This window comes from Nuphar pumila, chromosome 15, assembly GCF_984573655.1.
Source record: "Nuphar pumila chromosome 15, dmNupPumi1.hap1.1, whole genome shotgun sequence".
Taxonomy (NCBI): domain Eukaryota; kingdom Viridiplantae; phylum Streptophyta; class Magnoliopsida; order Nymphaeales; family Nymphaeaceae; genus Nuphar; species Nuphar pumila.
The window spans coordinates 33,581,909-33,596,183 of NC_143263.1; the positions used below are offsets into that span (position 1 = coordinate 33,581,909).

Genomic DNA, 14,275 nt, shown 5'->3' on the forward strand with positions numbered 1-14,275 from the left:
ACAGGCCCTGCTACTATTAAAGAATCCCACTTTTTAGCCTCTTATTGTGAGTTCACTTATGAGAATTGGTTCCTCCCAACCGTCCATACGGTGTGGACAACACTGATTTTTAATGTTCCAAGTCATGTTTGGTAAATCAGACCTCACAGGTGTATTCAGCACGATCTATTTGTTAGGATCAACTGTTTGATTGTGCTCTTTTGACAAAAAAAATATGGTTTTATAAGCTTTAAAATTTATAAAATTATTAAGCCATTGATTTTTGAATTCTTATAAAAACCTGCTTACATGTCATAATCAGATTATTCAAAAGCTGATTCCTACTAAACAAACCATGTAGTTAGCATCTGTACCATCAGATTCCAAAAGTACCCAAAAAATGAAAATTTGAGACCAAAATGAAAATTTGAGACCATCTACACCCTCTCTACTGTTAGTAGTAACCAATCACTCGTTCACTTGTTTTTTAAATATTTCTCCCTACAAATAAAACTTAAAAATTAACTCAGTGCTGAGGTTCACAGGAACGTTTCCTGTCGAAACTGTTGTGAATCATTGAAGTTGTAATCGTCTGTTGTTATAGACTAGCTAAACAAGGTTTTTCCCAAAGTTGTCATCTTTTGTATCAGAGTACGGAAAGGAAAATGATTGCTCGACTGTTGAAAGTTAGGCTGGAAAGGAAGTGCTTAAGATATGTCACCACCTGTAAAAAATGCAGTTTAGTTTCAGGAGTCATCTGAACTTTTATCCTACTTCCCTGACTGCTCTTCGACCATACAATAACCATGGATAGGCCACAATGGTCAGGGTGTCATGACCCTTTCAAGGATGCCTTTGTTAGTGCACAATTGGTATCATGACACTGCAGGCTTGGCTTTTAGGTTCTTCTCTCAGCCCATCCACCATTCTTCACACTATATATTCCCTACTGAATTCCTAAACAACCGCTTGAAAAAGCATGGAAAACTACCCCCTGAAAGAAGCATTGAAGCCTGCCCACACCTGAAATACCCAGTCACCCCGGAGGCTTAAGGATGCCCTAGGAATTGTGTTGCTATCAGCCACGGCAGAGTGATGTTGCGTTATCCCTGTTAACTTGCAAGGCCGCATTTCAGAACTAGCAAATGAAAACTCGACTGAGCAAATGGAATTTCTTCAATGAACTTACAAAAAGAAAAAAGATGCGCCCAAAGTTTTTTCATGTAATGATTCCAGATCAAAAAGTGGAAGCCTTGGATTTTGAGGCACATCAAAATTAAATGTCTACCAACCAAACCAGATGAATATTCAGACCTCACACAGGCACCATGGTCACATATTGATCTGGGCGTCCCCATTCAGGATAAATTATCCAAGCCACTTCATTAATTTTTAAACAAGAGAAACAATGTCACTACGCATAAGTATTGCAGGCAGCCGTTCCCACCCATTCTGATATACAAACTGGTCCTTCCAACATGATTTCCCAACAAATGAATGTCACCGTCCAACACCCAGTTTCCTTGAGAAGACCACTAGTGAAGTACAAATCTTGCTGTTCCAGATGTGATTCATCATCAACCACCTGAACGCATTGGCCAAACATGCCTTGCAGCAGTGCCGTTGAAACATGAATGAGAATACATGGCACATGCACAGAGACCTGCAAGTTCAGATAACCAAGAAGATAAGGAATTCTCTACATGTTCTATATAGAAATACATGCTTAGATTTACCTGCGAAGTGTGAGCAGATCATACAGATCACAAACACAAGTCGGTTCAAACCAGCAAGCAGGGAATTCCTTAACTAATCAAGTTCTCTAGTCCAGTCGAAGCGAGCCCAGTCTCGGGAAAATCTCAAGACATCATTCTTCTGTGCTTCCACAGAACCATACTGCCGCTGCCTATGCATGTCCTCTTCAGGCAGTTCAAGCATTCCACGAATCACATCAAGGCCCATGCTACTTTTGAAGTGCTTTTCATCATCAATCACATGTACAAAACCTCTATGCAAACCAAACTCAACATGAAAGTAGGGGAAATTCTTTGGAATGGAATTCCGTAATCCTCCTTTTAAACTTGTATCTATTAACTTCTTCGCATTGTGCTGGCTCCACTCATCTTCTGCTTCATCAATGGCCTATAAAGATAGGACACAAAGATGAAATATATAGAAGATCAACACAATAAATTGAGAACCATGCAGACATTAAATAACTCCAAATTTGGGGGCACCGAGGTGCATTAAAGCCTCAAGCATTTTATGGTTCTGTAGCATCACTTCAAATGTCTTCAAGCTGCCAGGCTTATGTGGACACCTCTTCATCTAGTGAAATCTCAACTAAAGCATAATGTAACACAAATATAATAGAGAGAGAGAGAGACCATGTAAGGAGAAATGCACCAAAATTTTCTTTGTATATATATATATATATATATATATATATATATATATATATATATAATATCTTCTATGGTGGTAAACACTTGATTTATATAGATCTAAGCTCCAAAAGCAAAATCAAACCTTTGGATGATGTTTAGCATGTTCTATTTACTATTTTCATGCATTAAAATTGATTTAAGATATTCTATATCATTTCTAATGCACTCTTATTTTCATGAATTGTGAGCCATTGATTTTTCACCATCTCAAAAATGAATCTTATGGTGTATCAGACATGATAAAACCTTCTAACATATTAGATAGGGGGAAGGGGGACAACCAACCAAAGGAAGGTCCAATATTAGACAGGGAAGGGGGACATCATTTATTTGTTCTTTATAATTTATTAAGAAATATGCTTTATACGAAGACTTTTCAACATATAGACATGTTTTCTGAAATGTATCAAAATCGACGGCTCACAGTGCATTTAAAACTTTACAATACAAAGTATTGTGGGCTGTTGATTTTTAGCCATGTTACCGGGACACTGCTAAGATCCCTTTGTATATATATACGTATATACATATATATATATATATATGCATATTGTTATTTGTATATATACATACTTATTTATATAGTATAATATATATGTATATATTCACATATATATATTATAAAAATACAATATGTATATATTATATAAATTTATTATAATATATATTTATAATATATATATTGGAAACCAAGTCAAACAAGTTGACTTAGTCTCAACAGCTAGGAATTCTAGCCATTGGGACCTAGTCAAACTTGTTTGACTAGCTCCCAACGACTAGAATTCTAGCCGTTGGGAGGCTTCTCCTTTTTTGGCTATTGAGAAGACTTCCTCTCATATTCTCCTTTACTTCTTCCAGCCTCTCTCCTCTATAAATAAAGGGTGTGTGTATGTGTAAGGTTGAGAGAGTGATGAGTAGTATTAGGGTTGTGTATTATTATTCTTTAAAGTATTGCAGTGAGGCTTGAATGTAATTTTATTTTGTATTCATTTTCATGTCCATTATGAATAAAATTATTTATTTACATTTTGATGTGTATCCTTTAATTTTCAAGTTTGTTGTTCAAATGTATAATGTTTTGAGTCTTGGAGATTATCATGGAGTGCATTGGAATCCACACCATTTCGTGACATAGTATTAGAGCGAGGCATCGGGGTCTTAGAAAGGATTTCGCATTCTGGTATATATCTTTGACTTCTTGTGTTTTATATGTATGGTAAGTTTTAAAAGGAGTTATGTTAAAAAATAAATAAATAAATATATATATATACATATATTTAAAGTATGTGGAAATTGTTGTGTTTTGATATGTCTTAGATTATGGATATGTATAGTAAAAAACTATATTTTGCAAATATATATATATGCTTTTACACAACTCATTTCCTTTGAATAAAAAAAAAATATGTTTATATTGTGTCTTATTGCGTATCTCCTTTGTGGGATTTGTGATTGTGTTCTTTTAGAACACCCCTTTTTTTATTCCCTTTATGGGTATTGTGAGTGTGTTCCTTAGAGAACACCATTGTAGTTATGAAATCAAGTTGAATATGTGGCTTCTTAAAATATTATGTGTTTTTGCAAAATACTAAAATTCATATTTCTTAACATATGTATTTTCTATCTTTGAAATTTTTAATATATTATGATATGATCAAGAATGATCTTTTATCATGATCTATTTTTTAATATGTTATTTCATATATATTGAGCAATATTGCTCCATTAAGTAAAGATTATTTTCAAATGACACATGTTGGATTAAGATTTTCTTTTTGGTATATGCCTAAAGAAGACTTTATTGAATGGCATAAGCATGACTTGATGTCGCATAAAAAAATTAAGTTTATCTTTTGTGATTTCTCTACTGCGTATAGATACTCTACATCATGCTTATTGAAGAATGTTACATTATGAGAAAAATTTCGTGTTTAGTGTGATCATATTGTTAAAATATATGTAATCATGTATATATATAAACACACACACACACACATATATATATATATATATATCACATCATGCCCGATAAAGGGTATTTCTGTAATTCTGCCCAATAGGGGCATTTCAGTCTTTTTACTTTTCTTTTATTTTCCTTTTTCTTTTTTCTTTTCTTATTTTTATTTTCCTTTTTTCTTGATTGTAAATGCATTAAATGCATTGCATTGAGGGTCCCAACTAAGAGTCGTTGGACCCCCAACGGTCACAAATGTGACCGTTGGGGGGGCCCAACGAGTCCTTGTTGGGCCTGCCTCCCAATGCCCTCTCTCTCTCTCACTCTTTTCTCACTCTCTCCTTTGCATATAAATAGAGGGGTAATCCCCTATGTAACTCATGGCTTTTCAAGCCCTCATTCAATAAAGTTGATATATTTTTTATGTGTTGCCGCTTTGAAGGCTTCTTGTATTGTCCTTTAGTGGACTATTTCTATATTCCCCGTTTGGGTTTGGGTTTGTCCATTCATTGGACCGTGTGAATGCATTAAGCATTCATGTTATACCTTTCTGCATACTTTCTAACACATATATGCGGATTTTTATGGCTCTTAAGGAGTATTTTATAAAAAAAAAAATATCTATATTGTTTTTATGTCTCTTGTTCCTCTTTGTGAGGATTGTATGTAACCCTTAGATGGCTCTTTGTATCTCGCCCATTAGTGTTTTTTTCTATGTGCTTGTGCACTTACGTTTTTTTTATATAACTCTTAAGAATCTCCATTTGATTGTCTTCAATTGCTTCATAGTAGACTTATGATTTAGCTATAACTTATTGTCATGTGTTGTCACTTTAATGAGATTTATTGATCTCTTGTATGTAATGTGCTTAGTGCACTTATGTTTCTCAATAGTGGATTTATGATCTTTTGAAGGATTCTAAAACTTCATAATTTTGTCACTTCTATGAAGAGTTGCTTATATTAGGCATGACTCAGTATTTTCTTATTCAAGTTTGTGAAAATTGTCATAAGACATCATGTATTGCATATAATTGCATCTTTTGACATATTGTTGTGCATACGATTGCAAAAAGTTTTTTTTATGCCAAGGTTTTTACCCAACTTATATTGATTTTGATTTGAAACTTGTCTTTTCAAATCGAATATTTGATATGAACTCACCTATTTGAAAATTGAATTATATGAGTATGTATTGCCTTTTTATGGCATTTTGATTTGTCCATCTCAAAATTTTATATGATGCATCATCTTTCTTGGCCTTGTTGGGTCTGAGTTAGCCGTTGAGGTGAGTTGTGTGTGCACCTCATGTCATCTTATCAATCTAGATTTCTAAAGGTTATAAGTGACGTGATGTCACATGTCTTTGGTCTAATTGGTGGTTGATTGGCCTTTGAACTCATTATTGTTGGTATTCCGAGTTAGCCGTTGAGGTGAGTTATGTGTGCACCTCAAATCATCTTATCAATCTAGAATTATTAAAGTTTATGTGTGTCGTGTTGACACCAGTCTTGGATCTGATTGATAGTTGATTGACCTTTGAATCCATATATGGTTTTATTGATTCAGAGATGTTTGTTGGGGTGAGTTGTGTACAGCTCGTTTTATATCAGTTTAGATTGTCAACTTATGGTTTGGCTCTAACTGACAGTTGTAGAATGGAAGAAGTGAAAACTGCAACACCTGATGTAGATTGAGAAGAACTCTTAAGAAATTGTTGTAGAGTTTCCGTTAGATGATGTACAGGGTCCTTTAGAGCCCCTCCTTTAATGGTGCTTTCATTGTTCTTTTTGGACATTTCCTCCATTAAAGCAACCTTCCTTCTAAGTTTTGGACACTCAATCTTGATGTGTCCATGTTCTTGGCAAAAATGACATGTAACTTTTCTCTTTTCTCCATTGTTGTTTTTCCAAAATTGAGGAGGATTGTATGGCCTCACATTATTCCCAGGCCTAGATACGGTTAGACCTCCTCATTTCTTTTTGACATATTAAGCTGACTTTCGGCTTGATAAATCTCTCCAAGGGCATCATCAAGAGAGGTAGTAGAGGTTCTATGAAGGATATTAGACCTAACTTGTTCAAACTCCAATCTTAATACATATAAAAAAGTAAATAAATGTTTTTTATCGAGTTTTTTCCTCCTTAGCTCAATAAGTAGTCCTTCCCAATTTGGTTCTAATAATTCGAGTTCATCCCAAAGAGGTGAGAGAGTATCATAGTAGTCCCTCAAACTCTTGTCACCTTGTCTTGTGGTACAAACCCTTTCTTGAAGAAAATATTGCCTTGCTAAATCTTTTTTAACAAACATATTTTTTAGAAAGATTCATGCTTCACATGCTTTCTTAAACTTTACAATACTTGTCGCAATCTTGAGTTCCATGATATTGAGGAACCAAGATAAAATTTGTGCATTTTCGGCTTCCCAATTTTCAACTTTCAACTTTTTGTTGATATTCAACCAATGCCTTTTTCTTTCTTCATCATTCAATGCTTTTACTTGATTCCCATCTTTTTTTGTGAGAATAAGTTGGGGTTCACAAATAGTTTCACTAATATAACCCCAAAGTTTTTTCCCTTTAAGATGATTCTCCATGGTGGCCGCCCACATAAGATAATTGGTATCATTGAGTTTAAAAGCAATAATGGCCATGGATTCTTTCACCCATTTTTTAAAGAGAACCAAGCAATATATGGAACACCACTAACCTCAAGAAGAACACGCAACCAAATCTTTCCAAAGAATGCGGAAGAGTGATGAGAGGCCCTCAAGAGGAAAGAAGAATGGCAGTTTTGCAAATTCAAGTGATGGCATACTTCTCGAGGCACAACCCGAAACTCTTGAACTCTTCATGATACTTCAAACACATCAAGGCTCTGATACCATGTCATGAACCGGTGGGAAGAGGCACATGAACCACTAAAGTGGTATTACAAAATAATATGATTCAAGGTTTACTAGGAAACCAAGTCAAAAACACATACAAAGCACTTAAAGTGCTAAAACAAGAGCCACAAAGGGCTTACACAAGAGATAAAAAATATAATTTTATTGAATAACAAATGCTTAGGAAAAGTATAAACAAAAGGGGACAAGTGTTCATATATATAAACATTACAATAGAGGAAGAGGGAAGAGCTCCCAACAGTAAAATTTTAACTGTTGAGAGCGGCTCCCAATGGTTACAAATGTTACTGTTGGGAGAATCTCCCCAACAGTCAACTTTTTTTATTGTTGGGAGCAGCTTCAAACAATCACAAATGTGACCGATGGAGGCAGAACCTTTTACATAAATACAGAAAAAAGATAAAATAGAAAAAATATAAAAACTATCCCCAGTGGACAGTACCTATTATAGGTATGAAATGACCAAAATAGCCTTATCAGGTATTTTGGTTTACATGAATAAAATATATATATTTTAACATTTACAACTTGGATCTATTGATTATCCCTAAAGACACTTTTTGTTGCAATGTACAAAATATAGATATTGTATTGTGGCACAAAATGCTAGAACATCCTAGCATATCCAAACTATCTTTTGTATCTCATTTGAAAAAGTTTTGTAATGAAGACTTCTCATATACAGATTGTATTCTTGGAAAAATGAAAGCATTACTTTTTAGAAAAAAAAAATATCCCTCTAAACCCCTTGCATTAGTGCACCCAGATGTTTGAGGCCTCCTTCCCATTACCTCTAAAGGTGGATATGTGTATTATGTTATTTTTGTGGATCATTATTCCAAATATATATAGATCTATTTTCTTAGTCACAAATCAGAAGTTTTTGAAAGATTCTTAGTATGATTAAAAATTAATTTAATTCAAACATTTCCATTTTTTTGTTCGGATTAAAGGGGAGAATTCATGTCAAATGAATTTAAAAACTATTTGGAGACAAATGAAATCTTATACTAAAAATCATTAGCAAATACACCTCAACAAAATGGTTTAGCAGAAAGAAAATAAACATATAATTGAACAACGAGGACTCTTCTTATAACAAATAATGTACCAAAAGAATTTTGGGTTAAAGCCACCCTTATGATTGTTTATCTTATAAATAGAAATCCCTCTTCTAAATTGCAAAAAACTTTATAAAATCTTCCCTGATTATCTAAAATTAAGAGTATTTGGATGCAAGTGTTTTGTTTTAACTACTAAAAATGATAAGCTATCACCTATGTCACATAAGTGCAGGTGCAGATGTGGCGATGCAACAATTTAAAATAAGTTGGGTGCAGAGAGGGTATATATCATAGTCACCTGTATCGTTAAAGGTAATTTCTTGGCGAGGGTATTTCTTAGAGAGATTTTTAAAAGTTGATAAATCTCGAGAATATCTCGGGAGTTTAAAAAATTGATAAAAATATAAATAACAACAAAAAAACTAAGAAAATAATAAGTTTTACATTATTTTTCTTCAAAAAATATAAATAAACAACCAATGGGTGGTCCGTTTGTTTGGTAGGAGTTGTTAGTGCATGTCACCATGTGTTGGGACATTGCAAGTTCAAAACCCAATGGTACGTTGTGTAACTGGTGGGGGTCTGCCTAACCCCAACTTGCCTTTAAAAAAAAAACTTAAAGAAACATGTTTTAAAGGTTTTAAAATATAAAAGAAACAAAAAAATAGGAAATGCAAACTTAAAATAAATAAAAAGAGTTTCCCCAAAAACATCATGATATTATCGCGATGTTTGGTCTTCTAGCGATATTTTGAAAATATCACGATATACTTCTGATTAGGCTACCTTGAAATAGCTAATAATATCGTGATATTTTCAAAATATCATCGATATCGGTGGCAGTGGTATATATATAATTTTTAACAGTTTCAAGTTAACACTAATAAAATAAAAACAATTATCATATCATCAATTCATGCAATAAATCAAATTAACAATATACAATTGTTATTCCTCATCAATAAAAAATAGCACCACTAGTGTGGAGGTGTGGATATATATATATATATGTGTGTGTGTGTGTGTGTGTGTGTGTGTGCATTTATATATTTATATATATATACTATAGATAAAATTGGACTTGGTTAGGGTTAACTAAATCTACTTTTGAACAGAAATGGACCTCAGTGTGGTTGACTTCACCTGACACAAAGGAAACCAAGTGTCGCACCCACATGGGTGAGGGTGTCGTGCCCTTTTAGAAGAGTCCGTGTTACATAGGATATCACCTAAAGCCATACCTTGTGTTTTTCTTGGATATATTGAAAATCAAAAAGGTTTTAGATGTTATGATCCCAACTATATGTTTCACGAAATGTTTCTTTTATTAAAAAGCAAGGTTTCTTTGATCATGATGTGCCTAGGAAAGCTACTAAGTGCTTATTTTGTTGGATTTATTGCCTAAAAGTTCTAATAATGAATGTGATCACAATGAGTTGATTGGAAATGATACTATGTTAGAGAATGATGTTCATGAGGAATCTCAAATCAATGATCAAGAGGGTGAAATTAATAATGTTGAACCCATATTACTCCAATATAGTAGAAGGACAAATAGTTTTCAACCTAGTGCTTCAGAAAAATATTCTGAAATAGGAGAACAATTATAACATAGTCTTAGGCGTTCTGACAGGATATTTAGGCCTCCCGATAGGTTTGTGTCCCATGAGTCACTTTTTCCTCAGTATAGAGCCTGCCTAGCTAGAATCCACTCCTATTTTGAACCTTCAAGCTACAACCAAGCCAAGGAACACCCTGAGTGGATAGATGCTATGAAACTAGAATTAGAAGCCCTTGAAAAATCTACAACATGGAAAATTCAAGATCTATCTAAAGGTAAAAAACCTATATGTTGTAGGTGGGTTTACAAGGTTAAGACCAAGAGTGATGAATCATTAGAAAGATACATGACTAAGCTAGTGGCCAAGGGTTACTCACATGAATATGAAATAAATTATCTATAAAAGGATGACATATTTATCAAATAGATGTCAAAAATGCATTTTTGAACTGAGATTTAAAAAAAGAATTTTATATGGATTCAACTCTTGGATATGAGATTCCTTCTAGAAAAGTTCTTCATCTTAAGAGAAACTTTATATGGTTTAAAACAAGTTCTTAAAGTCTGGTATGATAGATTTAGTAGTGTAGTAGTGTTATGCTCAAACTTGGATATAGATATTGCTATACCGACATTGTCTTGTTTACTAAGTCTTCTGATGTAGGTATTGTTACTTTACTTCTTTATGTTGATGACATAATAATCACTGCAGAAGACAAATAGGAAGTTAACTATATTAAAAGCCAGTATTGTAAGTATCGTACCGTATTGTACGATACATATCGTTACTTTGGGCCTAATCGATACGATACACACTCGTATGTATCGTACCTGTATCGGGTGTATCGTCCGATACATCCATTGTATCATGCGATACACCCCGATACAGGGTGTATCTTACAATACACAGTGCATTTTATGTTGAACTCAATTTGTTTTTGTTTTTTTTTTAATATATAAGAAAACTCCTTTAAGGTGAGTTTGTGTTCACTCCTAAAGAACTTGAGAGTGATTTGGGGGCTTCATTTCTTGCAAGAAGAAGTCTTCCTTTTTTTTAACTTAAAAAAAATTGGTTATGTACATTTTTCTTATGATATATACATGCCATTCATTGTAGCTCATGGAGACATAAATGCTTCATATGTGACTTTATGGTTGTATTTTGTGCAATTCATCATTGTTTCATATAATATGATTTTTTTTTTACTATTTTTTTGGATTTTTTGAAACTTTTTTATTAAAAATTTACAATACGTTTATGATACGATACGATACACTGTTACTTTGGGCCCGATTGGTATGGGTAACGATACTGTTGAGAATAGGTGGTTTAAGTTTAAATCTTCTTTGTTTGGAGGTTATTTGAAATTTTTATTTAATAAGGGACTTAGATGTAATTTATTCTTCTGGCCTCTCTCTATTTAACATAGAGAGAGCCCTAATGTGAATTAACCAGTTACTATTCCTCTCTCTCTCCCTTCTCTCTCTCTCTACCTAGGGTTCAGTGTATCTCTCTACATGGTATCAGAGCATCGATTGTGGGAGCTTAATCGATTGTGATCAAACTGTTGCCGAGTTTCTCTCTACACCAACGAAAACTTTTTCCAGGTCAGCTATTTATTTTTTTGTGTAAGATCTGATAACAGATCTGGGATTTGACCAAGGTCATGGTCCAGATCTGTCATCAGATCTAAGGGAACAGGATGCGTGCTGCTGGTCGTCGATGCGTGCTCCTCGTTTTCTGTTTTTTTTCTTGTCGTGATATCCCTGTCGTGATTCTCTGTTGCCGTGATATCCTTGTCGTGATTCCCTGTTGTCGTGATTCCTTGTTGTTGTGATTCCCCGTTGTCGTGATATCCCTCATTTTCTCTAGTGCCGAGTTTGTGGCTTTAATTCCTTGTTGCTGAGTTTTATCTCTACTGTGATTTCCTGGATTTCCTGCCGTGATGTTTCGTTGCCAAGCTTTATTGTCGTGATATCCTGATGTTTGGGCACAATAGCAATCTTCTTGTCGTGGTTTTTTTGTTTTCGTGATTTCCTGTCGTGACTTACTGTTATTTGGGAGAAACAACAATTGCACTTGTTGTGTTGTGATGGTGATTGGGATATGACTGTCGAGCTATATATGTCTGGGAGCCGCCTCTGTTATGATTCAGTTTATACATATGCATAGTTATGTTGGTCGTGATCCCCTGCTGTGCTGAAAAAAAAATAGAACTATTATTCATGTTTGTGGGTTGTTGTTCACTACTGTCGTGGAAACCGCAGGCTTGATTCCCTGCTGTGCTGGGAAATTACGCTTGTTGTGGGCTATTGTTTCTTACTGTCGTGGTTTTGTGTGTGTGAACAGTTGCTGGTTGTCGTATTGGTTGATGTGTGAGTGTAACACACGCTATTCCCTGTGTTGATTGAAGTCTGTCCAAATTTTTATCTCTGCTAAAACAGAAGTATAACTTCAGTATGGCTGAAACTTTGAAATGTGATTCCAAATTGGAACATATTGGAGAGTATAAGGCATTTGCCAATCCCTTTTCGTACGGCTCTTTTGTAAGGCTGAATGAAACTAACTATGCCAGGTGGTCCAGAACGTTCATGATGTCGGTATCTGGACATCGTAGAAAATATATCTTGTTGGAAGAAGAACCCACTGAAAAAGCGGGAAAATATGTTACCTGGGATGAAGATAATGACATAGTTATGTCATGGATCATGAATAGTGTCGAAACCCATATTGCAGATGGTTTAATTTATTACAATACAGCCAAACAGATGTGGGACAATCTTAGAGATACGTATTCACAAGAGACTAATGTGAGTCGTATCCTGCAAGCCGAACAGAAGATATATAATTTACAGCAGGGAGATCAGACCTTAGCCCAGTATTATGCATCAGTAAAAGCTGCGTTTGAAAGACTCAATGCTCACAGGCCTCTTTGTTGTTCGAAGCAGAAGGATCATCAAGAACAGACTATGGTTGCTCGGTTTCTTACAAGCTTATCTTCAGAATTCTTTGTTGCAAAAGTTCAAACGTTGACTGGAATCAGATGTACCTACTCTTGCTGATGCATACAATCGCCTGAGTAGACTTGCGATATCTCTTCCACAATCACAGCCTGTGACCCAGTCATCTGCTCTAGTTGTCTCCTCTGGTTATGGGCGTGGAAATATTCAGAATATCAGAGGACGAGGTCGTGGACGAGGTATGGGAGGCAGAGAAAAGCTTCAATGTACATTCTGTGGAAAATCTGGACATTTAGAAGATCAGTGTTGGGATAAACATGGCCGGCCAACCTCTTCTTCATCAAATTCATATGCTCCTAAAGCAAATGTTACTACTCTCGAGGCAACAAAGGTACAGGAAAATATCTCTGCTAGTGGCAGTAGTATCACCCTCAGTCGTGCCGAATATGATGAGCTGATAGCTCTTCGTCCTGTGAGTTTCACCCCTCCTGTAACTGGTGTTGCCTATTCAACAGGAAATCATCTTCATCCAACTGACAGTAAGTGGATTATTGACTCTGGTGCATCCAGACATTTGTGTGGAAATTCTCTTGTTTTTTCAGATCTAAAGGATATTGATGCTCATCGAGGAGTCTCATTAGCCGATGGGAGTTCCTCCCCGGTTGTTGGTCAGGGAAATATTTCTATATCCTCCTCATTACAGTTGCAAAATGTTCTTCATGCTCCAAACTTTCCTCAAAGTTTACTCTCTGTTAGTTGTCTTATAAAAGAACAAAACTGTTGAGTAATATTTGATCTGATGGGTTGTCATTTTCAGGATTTGCTGACGGGAAAGAAGATTGGTGGAGGCTATGAAGAAACTGGAGTTTACTACATATATCATCCAATGGGTAATGTTCATGCTGCCGTGGAACATTCATTCAGTCCTGTTCAGTGGCATCGCCGTCTTGGTCACCCTTCATTGTCAAAGCTTCGTTCGGTCTTTCTTCAAATTCCTTCCACCACATCATTTCAGTGTGAAGCATGTCAGTTGGGAAAGCATCATCGAAGTTCGTTCCCTTCGAGTCAGAGTCAGTCTAGTAATAAAGTTTTTGAACTTCTTCATGCAGATGTATGGGGTCCAAGTAAGATTCCTACTTAGACTCAGTGTCGTTATTATCTTGTTATTGTTGATGATTTCTCTAAGTTGTCATGGGTATTTTTAATAAAAGAACGATCTGAAGTTCCAAGTATTATCAAATCCCTAATTCTTGAAATAAAAACTCAGTTTGAATCTATTGTCAAGATTGTTCGCACTAATAATGCTCTCGAGTTTAAATCAAAAGGTTTGTTACAATTTTACCAAGATCATGGCATCCAACACCAAACTTCTTGTGCCTATTCATCTCAACAAAATGGGGTG

The 14,275-nt window shown here is 35.0% G+C and overlaps 1 protein-coding gene across 3 annotated transcripts in view; it reads right to left on the bottom strand.

Moving 5' to 3' along the window:
• LOC149815069 (uncharacterized) overlaps positions 1-14,275 on the bottom strand; it is a 77,754-nt gene that overhangs the window by 19,360 nt on the left and 44,119 nt on the right. For 2 of the 3 annotated variants that reach the window (XM_089988921.1, XM_089988920.1), the window contains 2 exons: positions 1,716-2,121; positions 1,337-1,642 (listed from right to left, as the gene is read on the bottom strand). The exons of the other annotated variant lie outside the window; for it this stretch is intronic. In XM_089988921.1, the coding sequence (XP_089845047.1) occupies positions 1,789-2,121 (333 nt within the window). In that variant the 3' untranslated portion in view covers positions 1,337-1,642; positions 1,716-1,788. Of the gene's footprint in view, positions 1-1,336; positions 1,643-1,715; positions 2,122-14,275 lie in introns of those variants that run through there. 3 annotated transcript variants of the gene reach the window in all.